Source organism: Ranitomeya imitator, chromosome 7 (genome assembly GCF_032444005.1).
Source record: "Ranitomeya imitator isolate aRanImi1 chromosome 7, aRanImi1.pri, whole genome shotgun sequence".
Taxonomy (NCBI): Eukaryota; Metazoa; Chordata; class Amphibia; order Anura; family Dendrobatidae; genus Ranitomeya; species Ranitomeya imitator.
The window spans coordinates 122,294,889-122,310,895 of record NC_091288.1 but is presented as its reverse complement, the minus strand read 5'-3'; the positions used below and the strand labels follow the sequence as shown (position 1 = coordinate 122,310,895).

Below are 16,007 nucleotides of genomic sequence, written 5' to 3'. Positions count from 1 at the left end.
CCATAACACTTGTGCAGCACTATAAGGGGCAAGTGGCTGTACGGAGCACTATATGGGGCCATAACACTTGTGCAGCACTATATGGGGCAAGTGGCTGTACGGAGCACTATATGGGGCCATAACATTTGTGCAGCACTATATGGGGCAAGTGGCTGTACGGAGCATCTGTATGGGGCCATAACAATTGTGCAGCACTATATGGGGCAAGTGGCTGTACGGAGCACTATATGGGGCCATAACACTTGTGCAGCACTATATGGGGCAAGTGGCTGTACGGAGCACTATATGGGGCCATAACACTTGTGCAGCACTATATGGGGCAAGTGTCTGTATGGAGCATCTTATGGGGCCATAACGCTTGTGCAGCACTATAATGGGGCAAGAGACTGTATGGAGCATCTGTATGGGGCCATAATGTTTGTGCAGCATTATATGGGGCAAGTGGCTGTACGGAGCATCTTATGGGGCCTTAACACTTGTGCAGCACTATATGGGGCAAGTGACTGTACGGAGCATCTTATGGGGCCCTTATTAACCTTTATGCAGGATTATGTGGGGCATATTTTAATATGGAGCATCTTATGGGGCCCATCAAACTTTATGGAGCATTAAATGGGGCTCCTGATTCAATATGGATATTCAAAAACACTTAACCTACTGATGTCTCAATTAATTTTACTTTTATTGGTATCTATTTTTACTTTTGAAATTTACCGGTAGCTGCTGCATTTTCCACCCTAGGCTTATACTCGAGTCATTAAGTTTTCCCAGTTTTTGTGGCAAAATTAGGGGGTCGGCTTATACTCGGGTCAGCTTATACTCGAGTATATACGATATATATATATATATATATATATATATATATATATATTAATTTTTTTCAACATTGGCATGAGGTGTTACCATCTAGCATATAATAATAAAACAACAGCTCCAAAAAAGCATGAATGAGTTTGTACATCATTTTATTATGTGTATCTTTACACAACAACCATAATGAGAAGTTTACAAAGATGATTAAAGCCTGCCAACTGTGGTGTAGTATTGCAGCAGCATACTAACATTGCTGACTAATATTGACTAATGCCACATGTCATTGACAGATGTCATTAAAGAAGTTGTCAGCAAATCATTTTAAACAGAAGACAGACATTTTTCTTGTGTTGTAAAACTTTTTTTTCCCTTGTGTTCAGTTATTGTGTTCAGTCAATACTTCGCACAAAGTTTCTGAATGGAAAGATGTTAAGATTTAGCACCATGATGTCCAATTTCAAACTTCTCTTATATTTTAGTGGTCTTGGCCAGCAATGACAGGAACATATAGACAGCACCGAGCAAAACTGAATTTGTTTACGAGTTCAGGACAGTAGATCTTATACAATTAGTATTTGTGCTTGACAAAATGTTTAAAAAAACAAATAACAACGAGTGTGTTGACTTTCAGCCCGGTCTAGCACACTGTGATGCGTTATCAAACTCTCTCCACATTCTGCCCATGATGAGGTAGATGAAACATAGAAGTTCTTTCTGTTTGCTACGAACTTCATCTTGGTTAGAAAGTTGGGTGAAGTTTGATGAATGCATTGATCAGTGCTTGTTTTGCCACAAATTAAAAAAAAATTACACAGTGTTCTTTAATTTTTCATTTTGATATTTATAGCACCATTCAGAGGTCTTCAAAATAGGAATTTTTGTAGAAAAAAATAGAGCAAAGCATTTACTTTGTGTTATTGCAAAATATTTAGCGCCTCTCCATCAAAACATCCCTGTTTTCCACAATGTGTGGAAAATAAATAACTATTTTGGTGATGCAGTTATAATAGGGACAAAAACCGGAGTGCTGATTGTTTGCTGTGGTTTAAAATTAAGTAATACCCTAAATCTACAAGAAGCAAACTGGTCCCACTTCAACACCAAATTCTTGATCTGGTCCTCCAATATCCAATGGTGCAATATCTACAATTGGCAATCTCATAGTCTTGCGTGTTCTGTACTCGAAAACTGTTTTACCCCATTCTCCTGTGTGTTTCTGTAAAGCAATAAGAAATAGAGCACACGGTTAACTAGGGTTGACATAGGAATAATGAATGCCACAAAAATATAGTAACTATTAAGTTACCAAAGTATCTGCCCAGACTTTGTACGTACGTACTTTGTATATTTACCAGTTACTACATTTCGCAATACTAACTGCATACATTATTAAGTAGATCCCTTAGACCTGACAAAGTTGGTGTAATTATATTTAAAGTAAATATTATAATGGGTGTATAATTATTTTTGAAAAATCTCCTCCCTGATATTTAAATGTACTTTTTTGGTATCCAGCTTTACTGTATTTCTAGTTGAATTGAGAAAATTATTATCTTTAAAATAGGTGGGCCTATTCTGGAGAGCTCTACCTTACAATGCATGTCATTTGTATTGTGAATATAAGAAATACCCACTTCCAACAATACATGGAAACACAACTTAGCTAGAAATCATGATTTGACTACAAACAAATGAAAGGGATCAAAGAACGCCGGTGTGGTGAAATATGTGTGTATATATCTATATGTGTGTAGTGACATATGTCTAGGGTTATATGTGTGACTAGTGATAATGTAACATCTGTCCTGAAGGCAAGTCGCACCTAGGTGTTAATAGGTACTTCCTTGGGACTAGTAGAAATTGTGTCTCCATATCTCACCAGGAGGTCTTCCTAAGGCCAAGAAGAAAGGAACACTTGACACCCCCTAGTGCTTAGAGGGGAGATGCTAATTGCGGCCCGAGGGTTCGCTATTCCTGGGAACCATCTCACAAGTGTCTCCAGAGGAAAATAATATATATTCATTAGTAGAGCGGCAGTGCCGAATCAAACAAACCGCAATTATGATATTAACCTGGGGGGGCCGGTCTAGAAACCTGACCTCAGACCAAAGTTATAAATTTAGGCTGCAGACAGAGAATTGTGTTCACATGATGGGGGCAGCCTGAGAAGCTGGTGTGATCCAATCTACATCGTCCTACCCTCAGGGAGCAGAAAGCAACTACCAGTTAGATAATTTCTGTAAGTTTCTCCTGTTTATTTTGACACTGTTCTGCATAAGTTGTATGTCTTTTTATTATCATATTTTTATACCTTTTTCTTGTAAGCATTGAACCTTTTGTTATTAAAGTATAAAACTTTAACCAGTTGAACCTTGAATGTTCTAAAAGAATCCATAGCCTAAGGTGTTTGAGCCTTATGAGTGATAGGCATATTTTTATTAGCATTGTTAGTTCCGGGACTCATCGCCCGTGTATTTGATGAGTGGTGGCAGCGTGTATGAGCGGGTGTGTGGCCTGGGTTGGTGTGTGATTTATGCTCCCATTACAGCATAGGACAGAAGTTGAATGCTGGACTGAGAGTGGGGAGATAGATTAACCCTTGCAGGCACAACCCCAAGTCACATGTGAGAGCAGGCACGTGACGAATTAGTGACACCACAGAGTACGGATCCGTGACAGCCGGCAATAGTAAAACTAAATATAAAGCCATATAAATGTCTTCATTATTTCATAGATAAATAGACAATTTAAAAAAAACTAATAGAATCAAAAATCAATAGAACACGAGACCCGAGCAGAATGGTCTGGCCCAAATAAATTGGTAGGCTGACAATAGACAACTAGTAGGTTTGACCAATGTTGTGTGTAGAAACTATAATTCAAAGCGCAAATTCCTGAAATAAGGCAGGACTGGCATACAAAAATATAATAAATCACTGTAAGGAAAATGCAAATTATAATCCTTCCAAAAAGTCGAAAATATCCAACAACAATTCCAAAAAGGTTGCTATGCTAAACAGAATGTAAAGAAAACAAAAATGCAATGATTGGAAAATCTCTAATAGACATATTTTATTCCCAACAGAACACAGAACAGAAGGTGAAAATGAGACTTTTTCTATTTCATTTGAAAAAATTACCTCATTTAATAATTGAAGGAAGCAGCATATCTGATAAAAGTAGGGACACGGCCATGTCTACCATTGAGTAGCATTAACTTTTTACAAAAATCTGTTAATGTCTGTAAAGTTAGCAGACCATTGCTGGAGCTTTGGGTGATAAATGTTGTCCCATTTTTGGTACGATGCAGGATTTTCGCTGCTCAACAGTCCTGGGTCTTCTTTGCCTGATTTTTAATTTTATTATGCACCAAATGTTTTCTATTAGTAAGATGTCTGGACAGCAGGTTTATCACATGAACTCTTCATCTGTGAAGCCATGTTGTCATGGATGCAGTATGTGGTTTAGCATTGTCTTGCTGAAATACTGTATGCAAGACTTTCTCTGAAATAGCCATTTTCTGCATGGGAATTGTCCTAGAACCTCTATATTGCAAGGTATGCTCAGCACAGATAGTGCCTTTCAAGATGTGTAAGCTGCCCATGTCATAGGCACTAATTCAACCTCATAACATCAGAGATGCAGGAACTGTGCACTGCATCCATGCATAACAAGCTGGAGGGTCTTCTACTCTTCAGTCTGCAGGACACTGTGCCTATGGTTTCCATAAAATAAATTCTAATTTTGATTAATCTGACCACAGAACAGCCTTCCATTTGACTCCGTCCATTTTAAACAAGCTTTGGCCCAGATATGACAAGCGGCTCACAAAAAACTATACCTTAAAATATAACCTTTAATTTTTATCCAAAAAATTACCCAAACCTCAAAAACCAATAAAAAAACACCTGGCCAGGCTAAACAATTGGTACTAAATAAATTGATATGTATTCTACCTCACCCTATCAAGCCCTAGTAAACCACTTCCTACCAATGGAGGTTGGCACCCAAGCTTTGTCACAATATGGTGCCTCCGCTCAACGATAGCTCTCCCTGGTAAACCCTGTTGGTCCCTAGCTAGTCAGAGACAAAGTCTGGTTAAACCAGCCAAATAAAACAATCAAGTCTAAACCAGCCAAAAAAAAAATTCCAGAAAAATCAAACCTAGGGTAAAGAGGAAGATGTAAGGAACATCTTTTTTGAAAAGGGGTAAGTTAGAAGGGTAAAGAGGATAGATTTTGTCCAAATAGTGGACTACTGTCTAAAGGACAATCCTAATAGAAGAAAATTCAAATCAGTACCAATACAATACATAACCACAGGCAAAACTTATGCCACAGTTTAAACAAATCCTATGTACAGTAGATCAGACAGATACGTTTCTAAAGGGTTTGTCTCTAAACTAATAGTCTAAAATAACTTACCCTCCAAAACCCTATTTTGGTGTCCCTTCTGTTATGACCTGGTGGTCAGGACAATAATGGACCTGGTGGTTAAGAGCACACGGAATGACCTGATAGTTACTGATAATAAAGGAGGAGCTCTGGGACGTGGGAAATCTGCTGACCGCAATCCCTAATCCTATCAAACACACTAGAAATAGCCGTGGATTGCGCCTAACGCTCTCTATGCAACTCGGCACAGCCTAAGGAACTAGCTAGCCCTGAAGAAAGAAAAATAAAGCCTACCTTGCCTCAGAGAAATTCCCCAAAGGAAAAGGCAGTCCCCCACATATAATGACTGTGAGTAAAGATGAAAATACAAACACAGAGATGAAATAGATTTAGCAAAGTGAGGCCCGACTTACTGAACAGACCAAGGATAGGAAAGGTTACTTTGCGGTCAGCACAAAAACCTACAAAAAGACCACGCAGAGGGCGCAAAAAGACCCTCCGCACCGACTCACGGTGCGGAGGCGCTCCCTCTGTGTCCCAGAGCTTCCAGCAAGCAAGACAACAATTAAAAAAAACAAGCTGGACAGAAAAATAGCAAACCAAAGAAATACAAGCTGGAACTTAGCTTCTGCTGGGAAAACAGGTCACAAGAACGATCCAGGAATGAAGTAGACCAATACTGGAACATTGCCAGGTGGCATGGAGCAAAGATCTAAGTGGAGTTAAATAGAGCAGCCTGCTAACGAATTAACCTCGTCACCTGTGGAAGGAAACTCAGAAACACCCACCAGAGGAAGTCCATGGACAGAACCAGCCGAAGTACCATTCATGACCACAGGAGGGAGCCCGACAACAGAATTCACAACAGTACCCCCCCCCTTGAGGAGGGGTCACCGAACCCTCACCAGAGCCCCCAGGCCGGCCAGGATGAGCCAAATGAAAGGCACGAACCAGATCGGCAGCATGAACATCAGAGGCAAAAACCCAGGATTTATCTTCCTGACCATAACCCTTCCACTTGACCAGGTACTGGAGTTTCCGTCTCGAAACACGAGAATCCAAAATCTTCTCCACCACATACTCCAACTCCCCCTCAACCAACACCGGGGCAGGAGGATCAACGGATGTAACCACAGGCGCCACGTATCTCCGCAATAACGACCTATGGAACACATTATGGATGGCAAAAGAAGCAGGAAGGGCCAAACGAAATGACACAGGATTGATAACCTCAGAAATCTTATACGGACCAATGAAACGAGGCTTAAACTTAGGAGAGGAAACCTGCATAGGAACATAACGAGATGACAACCAAACCAAATCCCCAACACGAAGTCGGGGACCCACACAGCGCCGGCGGTTAGCGAAACGTTGAGCCTTCTCCTGGGACAATGTCAAATTGTCACCACATGAGTCCAAATTTGCTGCAACCTATCCACCACAGTATCTACACCAGGACAGTCCGAAGACTCAACCTGCCCTGAAGAGAAACGAGGATGGAAACCAGAATTGCAGAAAAACGGCGAAACCAAAGTAGCCGAGCTGGCCCGATTATTAAGGGCGAACTCAGCCAACGGCAAAAAGGACACCCAATCATCCTGATCAGCAGAAACAAAGCATCTCAGATATGTTTCCAAAGTTTGATTAGTTCGTTCGGTTTGGCCATTTGTCTGAGGATGGAAAGCCAAGGAAAAAGATAAATCAATGCCCATCCTTGCACAAAAGGATCGCCAAAATCTCGAAACAAACTGGAAACCTCTGTCAGAAACGATGTTCTCCGGGATACCATGTAAACGAACCACATGCTGGAAAAATAATGGCACCAAATCAGAGGAGGAAGGCAATTTAGACAAAGGTACCAAATGGACCATCTTAGAAAAGCGATCACAAACCACCCAAATCTTTTGAGAGACGGGGAGATCCGAAATAAAATCCATAGAAATATGCGTCCAGGGCCTCTTTGGGACCGGCAAGGGCAAAAGCAACCCACTGGCACGAGAACAGCAGGGCTTAGCCCGAGCACAAGTCCCACAGGACTGCACAAAAGAACGCACATCCCGTGACAAAGACGGCCACCAAAAGGATCTAGCCACCAAATCTCTGGTACCAAAGATTCCAGGATGCCCAGCCAACACTGAACAATGAATCTCAGAGATAACTCTACTAGTCCATCTATCAGGGACAAACAGTTTCTCCGCTGGGCAACGGTCAGGTCTATCAGCCTGAAATTTTTGCAGCACCCGCCGCAAATCAGGGGAGATGGCAGACAAAATTACCCCCTCTTTGAGAATACCCGCCGGCTCAGGAACACCCGGAGAGTCAGGCACAAAACTCCTTGACAGGGCATCAGCCTTCACATTCCTAGAGCCCGGAAGGTACGAAACCACAAAATCAAAACGGGAGAAAAATAACGACCATCGAGCCTGTCTCGGATTCAACCGTTTGGCAGACTCAAGATAAGTCAAATTCTTGTGATCTGTCAAGACCACCACACGATGCTTGGCTCCTTCAAGCCAATGACGCCACTCCTCGAATGCCCACTTCATGGCCAAAAACTCACGATTTTCAACATCATAATTACGCTCAGCAGGCGAAAACTTTCTAGAAAAGAAAGGACATGGCTTCATCACCGAGCCATCAGAACTTCTTTGCGACAAAACAGCCCCTGCTCCAATCTCAGAAGCATCAACCTCAACCTGAAACGGGAGCGAAACATCTGGCTGGCACAACACAGGGGCAGAAGAAAAACGATGCTTCAACTCCTGAAAAGCCTCTACAGCTGCAGAAGACCAATTGACCACATCAGCACCCTTCTTGGTCAAATCAGTCAACGGTTTAGCAACAGTAGAAAAATTAGCGATGAAGCGCCGATAAAAATTAGCAAAGCCCAGGAACTTTTTCAGGCTCTTCACAGATGTCGGCTGAGTCCAATCGTAAATGGCCTGGACTTTAACAGGGTCCATCTCGATAGTAGAAGGGGAAAAAATGATCCCCAAAAATGAAACCTTCTGAACTCCAAAGAGACACTTTGACCCCTTCACAAACAAGGAATTCGCACGAAGTACCTGGAACACCAATCTGACCTGCTTCACGTGAGACTCCCAATCATCCGAAAAGACCAAAATATCATCCAAATACACAATCAGGAATTTATCCAGGTACTCTCGGAAGATGTCATGCATAAATGACTGAAATACTGATGGAGCATTGGAAAGCCCGAATGGCATAAGCAGGTACTCGGGCGTATTAAATGCTGTTTTCCATTCATCGCCTTGTTTAATACGCACAAGATTATACGCCCCTCGAAGATCTATCTTGGTGAACCAACTAGCCCCTTTAATACGAGCAAACAAATCAGACAGCAACGGCAAAGGATACTGAAATTTGACTGTAATTTTATTAACCCCTTCATGACCCAGCCTATTTTGACCTTAAAGACCTTGCCGTTTTTTGCAATTCTGACCAGTGTCCCTTTATGAGGTAATAACTCAGGAACGCTTCAACGGATCCTAGCGGTTCTGAGATTGTTTTTTGTGACATATTGGGCTTCATGTTAGTGGTAAATTTAGGTCAATAAATTCTGCGTTTATTTGTGATAAAAACGGAAATTTGGCGAAAATTTTGAAAATTTCGCAATTTTCACATTTTGAATTTTTATTCTGTTAAACCAGAGAGTTATGTGACACAAAATAGTTAATAAATAAAATTTTCCACATGTTTACTTTACATCAGCACAATTTTGGAAACAAAATTTTTTTTTGCTAGGAAGTTATAAGGGTTAAAATTTGACCAGCGATTTCTCATTTTTACAACAAAATTTACAAAACCATTTTTTTAGGGACCACCTCACATTTGAAGTCAGTTTGAGGGGTCTATATAGCTGAAAATACCCAAAAGTGACACCATTCTAAAAACTGCACCCTTCAAGGTACTCAAAACCACATTCCAGAAGTGTATTAACCCTTCAGGTGCTTCACAGCAGCAGAAGCAACATGGAAGGAAAAAATTAACATTTAACTTTTTAGTCACAAAAATTATCTTTTAGCAACAATTTTTTTACTTTCCCAATGGTAAAAGGAGAAACTGAACCACGAAAGTTGTTGTCCAATTTGTCCTGAGTACGCTGATACCTCATATGTGGGGGTAAACCACTGTTTGGGCGCACGGCAGGGCTTGGAAGGGAAGGAGCGCCATTTGACTTTTTGAATCAAAAATTGGCTCCACTCTTTAGCGGACACCATGTCACGTTTGGAGAGCCCCCGTGTGCCTAAAAATTGGAGCTCCCCACAATTGACCCCATTTTAGAAACTAGACACCCCAGGGAACTTATCTAGATGCATAGTGAGCACTTTGAACCCCCAGGTGCTTCACAAATTGATCCGTAAAAATGAAAAGTACTTTTTTTTCACAAAAAAATTCTTTTAGCCTCAATTTTTTCATTTTCACATGGGCAACAGGATAAAATGGATCCTAAAATTTGTTGGGCAATTTCTCCTGAGTACACTGATACCTCATATGTGGGGGTAAACCACTGTTTGGGCACATGGTAAGGCTCGGAAGGGAAGGAGCGCCATTTGAGTTTTTGAATGAAAAATTATCTCCATCGTTAGCGGACACCATGTCGCGTTTGGAGAGCCCCTGTGTGACTAAACATTGAAGCTCCCCCACAAGTGACCCCATTTTGGAAACTAGACCCCCCAAGGAACTTATTTAGATGCCTAGTGAGCACTTTAAACCCTCAGGTGCTTCACAAATTGATCTGTAAAAATGAAAAAGTACTTTTTTTTCACAAAAAAATTATTTTCGCCTCAATTTTTTCATTATCACATGGGCAATAGGATAAAATGGATCATAAAATTTGTTGGGCAATTTCTCCCGAGTACGCCGATACCTCATATGTGGGGGTAAACCACTGTTTGGGCACTCGGCAAGGCTAGGAAGGGAAAGTGCGCCATTTGACTTATTGAATGGAAAATTAGCTCCAATTGTTAGCGGACACCATGTCGCGTTTGGAGAGCCCCTGTGTGCCTAAACATTGGAGCTCCCCCACAAGTGACCCCATTTTGGAAACTAGACCCCCCAAGGAACTTATCTAGATGCATATTGAGCACTTTAAACCCCCAGGTGCTTCACAGAAGTTTATAACGCAGAGCCATGAAAATAAAAAATAATTTTTCTTTCCTCAAAAATGATTTTTTAGCCTGGAATTTCCTATTTTGCCAAGGGTAATAGGAGAAATTGGACCCCAAATGTTGTTGTCCAGTTTGTCCTGAGTACGCTGATACCCCATATGTGGGGGTAAACCACTGTTTGGGCGCACGGCAGGGCTCGGAAGGGAAGGCACGCCATTTGGCTTTTTAAATGGAAAATTAGCTCCAATCATTAGCGGACACCATGTCACGTTTGGAGAGCCCCTGTGTGCCTAAACATTGGAGATCCCCCAGAAATGACCCCATTTTGGAAACTAGTCCACCAAAGGAGCTAATCTAGATGTGTGGTGAGGACTTTGAACCCCCAAGTGCTTCACAGAAGTTTATAACGCAGAGCCATGAAAATAAAAATAAAAAATTATTTTCTCAAAAATGATCTTTTAGCCTGCAATTTTTTATTTTCCCAAGGGTATCAGGAGAAATTTGACCCCAAAAGTTGTTGTCCAGTTTCTCCTGAGTACGCTGATACCCCATATGTGGGGGTAAACCACTGTTTGGGCACATGCCGGGGCTAGGAAGTGAAGTAGTGACGTTTTGAAATGCAGACTTTGATGGAATGCTCTGTGGGCGTCACGTTGCGTTTGCAGAGCCCCTGATGTGGCTAAACAGTAGAAACCCAACACAAGTGACCCCATTTTGGAAACTAGACCCCGAAAGGAACTTATCTAGATGTGTAGTGAGCACTTTGAACCCCCAAGTGCTTCATAGAAGTATATAAAGCAGATCCGTGAAAATAATAAATACGTTTTCTTTCCTCAAAAATAATTATTTAGCCCAGAATTTTTTATTTTCCCAAGGGTTACAGGAGAAATTGGACCCCAAAAATTGTTGCTCAGTTTCTCCTGAGTACGCTGATACCCCATGTGTGGAGGTAAACCACTGTTTGGGCACACGTCGGGGCTCAGAAGGGAAGTAGTGACTTTTGAAATGCAGATTTTGATGGAATGGTCTGCGGGCGTCACGTTGCGTTTGCAGAGCCCCTGGGGTGCCTAAACAGTAGAAACCCCCCACAAGTGACCCCATTTTAGAAACTAGACCCCCCACGGAACTTATCTAGATATGTGGTGAGCACTTTGAACCCCCAAGTGCTTCACAGACGTTTACAACGTAGAGCCGTGAAAATAATAAATCATTTTTCTTTCCTCAAAATTGATGTTTTAGCAAGCATTTTTTTATTTTCACAAGGGTAACAGGATAAATTGGAACCCAGTAATTGTTGCGCAGTTTATCCTGAGTATGCTGGTACCCCATATGTGGGGGTAAACCACTATTTGGTCACACGTCGGGGCTCGGAATTGAGGGAGCACCATTTGACTTTTTGAATACGAGATTGGCTGGAATCAATGGTGGCGCCATGTTGCGTTTGGAGACCCCTGGTGTGCCTAAACAGTGGTAACCCCTCAATTCTACCTCCAACACTAACCCCAACACACCCCTAACCCTAATCCCAACTGTAGCCATAACCCTAATCACAACCCTAACCCCAACACACCCCTAACCACAACCCTAACCCCAACACACCCCTAACCCTAACCACAACCCTAATTCCAACTGTAGCCATAACCCTAATCACAGCCCTAACCCTAACCCTAACCCCAACACATCCCTAACCCTAATCCCAACTGTAGCCATAACCCTAATCACAGCCCTAACCCTAACCCTAACCCCAACACACCCCTAACCCTAATCCCAACTGTAGCCACAACCCTAATCGCAACCCTAACCACAACACACCCCTAACCACAACCCTAATTCCAACCCTAACCCTAAGGTTATGTGCCCACGTTGCGGATTCGTGTGAGATTTTTCAGCATCATTCTTGATGTGTTTCCAGTGTTTTTTGTGCGGATTTCACCTGCGGATTCCTATTGAGGAACAGGTGTAAAACGCTGCGGAATCCGCACAAAGAATTGACATGCTGCGGAAAATACAACGCAGCGTTTCCGCGCGGTATTTTCCGCACCATGGGCACAGCGGATTTGGTTTCCATATGTTTAAATGGTACTGTACACCTGATGGAAAACTGCTGCGAATCCGCAGCGGCCAATCCGCTGCGGATCCGCAGCCAAATCCGCACCGTGTGCACATGGCCTAATTCTAAAGGTATGTGCACACGCTGCGGAAAACGCTGCGGATCCGCACCAGTTTCCCATGAGTTTACAGTTCAATGTAAACCTATGGGAAACAAAAATCGCTGTACACACGCTGCGGAAAAACTGCACGGAAACACAGCGGTTTACATTCCGCAGCATGTCACTTTTTTGTGCGGATTCCGCAGCGGTTTTACAACTGCTCAAATAGAAAATCGCAGTTGTAAAACCGCAGTGAAATGCGCAGAAAAAACGTGGTAAATCCGCCATAAATCCGCAGCGGTTTAGCACTGCGGATTTATCAAATCCGCAGCGGAAAAATCCGCAGAGGAACAGAATACGTGTGCACATACCGAAACCCTAACCCTAGCCCTACCCCTACCCCTAGCCCTAACCCTACCCCTACCCCTAGCCCTAACCCTAGCCCTAACCCTACCCCTAACCCTAGCCCTACCCCTAACCCTACCCCTAAAAAAATCCGCAGAGGAACAGAATACGTGTGCACATACCGAAACCCTAACCCTAGCCCTACCCCTAACCCTACCCCTATCACTAGCCCTAACCCTAGCCCTAATCCTAGCCCTAACCCTACCCCTAACCCTAGCCCTAACCCTACCCCTAACCCTACCCCTAACCCTACCCCAAACCCTAACCCTATTCTAACATTAGTGGAAAAAAAATCTTTATTTTTTTCATTGTCCCTACCTATGGGGGTGACAAAGGGGGGGGGGTCATTTATTATTTTTTTTATTTTGATCACTGAGATAGATTATATCTCAGTGATCAAAATGCACTTTGGAACGAATCTGCCGGCCGGCAGATTCGGCGGGCGCACTGCGCATGCGCCCGCCATTTTGGAAGATGGCGGCGCTCGGGGAGAAGACGGACGGACCCCGGCAGGATCGGTAAGTATGATTGGTGGGAGGGAGCACGGGGGGGGGATCGGAGCATGGGGGGTGAATCGGAGCGCGGGAGGGGTGGAACGGAGCACGGGGGGGGTAGAACGGAGCACGGGGGGGTGGAACGGAGCACGGGGGGGTGGAACGGAGCACGGAGGGGGGTGGATCGGAGTGCAGGGGGGGTGATCGGAGCACGGGGGGGTGATTGAAGCACGGGGGGAGCGGACAAGAGCACGGGGGGGAGCGGAGCACAGGACAGAGGGGAGCCGGAACAGTATACCGGACAGATCGGGGGGCTGGGGGGGCGATCGGTGGGGTGGGGGCACATTAGTATTTCCAGCCATGGCCGATGATATTGCAGCATCGGCCATGGCTGGATTGTAATATTTCACCCGTTATAATAGGTGAAATATTACAAATCACTCTGATTGGCAGTTTCACTTTCAACAGCCAATCAGTGCGATCGTAGCCACGAGGGGGTGAAGCCACCCCCCCTGGGCTAAACTACCACTCCACCTGTCCCTGCAGATCGGGTGAAATGGGAGTTAACCCTTTCACCCGGCCTGCAGGGACGTGATCTTTCCATGACGCCACATAGGCGTCATGGGTTGGATTGGCACCGACTTTCATGACGCCTACGTGGCGTCAAAGGTCGGGAAGGGGTTAAGAAGGCGGGAATCAATACAAGGTCTCAAAGAACCATCCTTCTTGGCCACAAAAAAGAACACTGCTCCTAACGGTGATGACGACGGGCGAATATGACCCTTCTCCAAGGATTTCTTTATATAACTCCGCATAGCGGCGTGTTCTGGCACAGATAAATTGAACAATCGGCCCTTAGGAAACTTACTACCAGGAATCAAATTAATTGCACAATCGCAATCCCTATGAGGAGGTAGGGCACTGGATTTGGGCTCATCAAATACATCCCGATAATCCGACAAAAACTCTGGAACTTCAGAAGGAGTGGAAGACGAAATAGACAAAAATGGAACATCACCATGTACCCCCTGGCAACCCCAGCTGGACACAGACATAGATTTCCAGTCCAATACTGGATTATGAACCTGTAGCCATGGCAACCCCAAAACGACCACATCATGCAGATTATGCAACACCAGAAAGCGGATATCCTCCTGATGTGCAGGAGCCATGCACATGGTCAATTGGGTCCAGTACTGAGGCTTATTCTTGGCCAAAGGCGTAGCATCAATTCCTCTCAATGGAATAGGATACTGCAAGGGCTCCAAGAAAAAACCACAGCTCCTAGCATACTCCAAGTCCATCAAATTCAGGGCAGCGCCTGAATCCACAAATGCCTTAACAGAATAGGATGACAAAGAGCAAATCAGAGTAACGGACAATAGAAATTTAGACTGTACTGTACCAATGGTGGCAGACCTAGCGAACCGCTTAGTGCGCTTAGGACAATCGGAGATAGCATGAGTGGAATCACCACAGTAAAAACATAGCTCATTCCGACGTCTGTGTTCTTGCCGTTCAGCTCTGGTCAAAGTCCTATCACATTGCATAGGTTCAGGCCCATGCTCAGATAGTACCGCCAAATGGTGCACAGCTTTACGCTCACGCAAGCGTCGATCGATCTGAATGGCCAAGGACATAGACTCATTCAGACCAGCAGGCATGGGAAATCCCACCATGACATCCTTAAGGGCTTCAGAGAGACCCTTTCTGAAGATTGCTGCCAGGGCACATTCATTCCACTGAGTGAGCACAGACCACTTTCTAAACTTCTGACAATATATCTCCGCTTCATCCTGACCCTGACACAGAGCCAGCAAGATTTTCTCTGCCTGATCCACTGAATTAGGTTCGTCATAAAGCAATCCAAGCGCCAGAAAAAACGCATCAACATCACGCAATGCCTGATCTCCTGGCACAAGGGAAAATGCCTAGTCTTGAGGGTCACCACGTAACAAGGAAATAATGATCTTTACTTGTTGAACAGGGTCACCTGAGGAACGAGGTTTCAAGGCAAGAAACAATTTACAATTATTTTTGAAATTCAAGAACTTAGATCTATCACCAAAAAACAAATCAGGAATTGGAATCCTAGGCTTTGACATCGGATTCTGAACCACTAAATCTTGAATGTTTTGTACCCTTGTAGTGAGATTATCCATCCAAGAGGACAGACCTTGAATGTCCATGTTTACACCTGTGTCCTGAACCACCCAGAGGTAAAGGGGAAAAGAGAGACAAAACACAGTGCAAAGAAAAAAAAATGGTCTCAGAACTTCTCTTATCCCTCTATTGAGATGCATTAGTACTTTGGGCCACCTGTACTGTTATGACCTGGTGGTCAGGACAATAATGGACCTGGTGGTTAAGAGCACACGGAATGACCTGATAGTTACTGATAATAAAGGATGAGCTCTGGGACATGGGAAATCTGCTGACCGCAATCCCTAATCCTATCAAACACACTAGAAATAGCCGTGGATTGCACCTAATGCTCCCTATGCAACTCGGCACAGCCTAAGGAACTAGCTAGCCCTGAAGAAAGAAAAATAAAGCCTACCTTGCCTCAGAGAAATTCCCCAAAGGAAAAGGCAGCCCCCCACATATAATGACTGTGAG

The 16,007-nt window shown here is 43.6% G+C and overlaps 1 protein-coding gene across 1 annotated transcript in view; it reads right to left on the bottom strand.

Annotated features, from left to right (window-relative positions):
* Positions 1-948: 948 nt before the first annotated feature.
* The window catches only part of COL3A1 (collagen type III alpha 1 chain), a 335,593-nt gene continuing 320,534 nt past the window's right edge, over positions 949-16,007 (bottom strand). Inside the window, exon 51 of the mRNA XM_069733786.1 lies at positions 949-2,029. Coding sequence (XP_069589887.1) covers positions 1,883-2,029 — 147 coding nt within the window. The 3' untranslated portion in view covers positions 949-1,882. The remainder of the gene's footprint in view (positions 2,030-16,007) is intronic.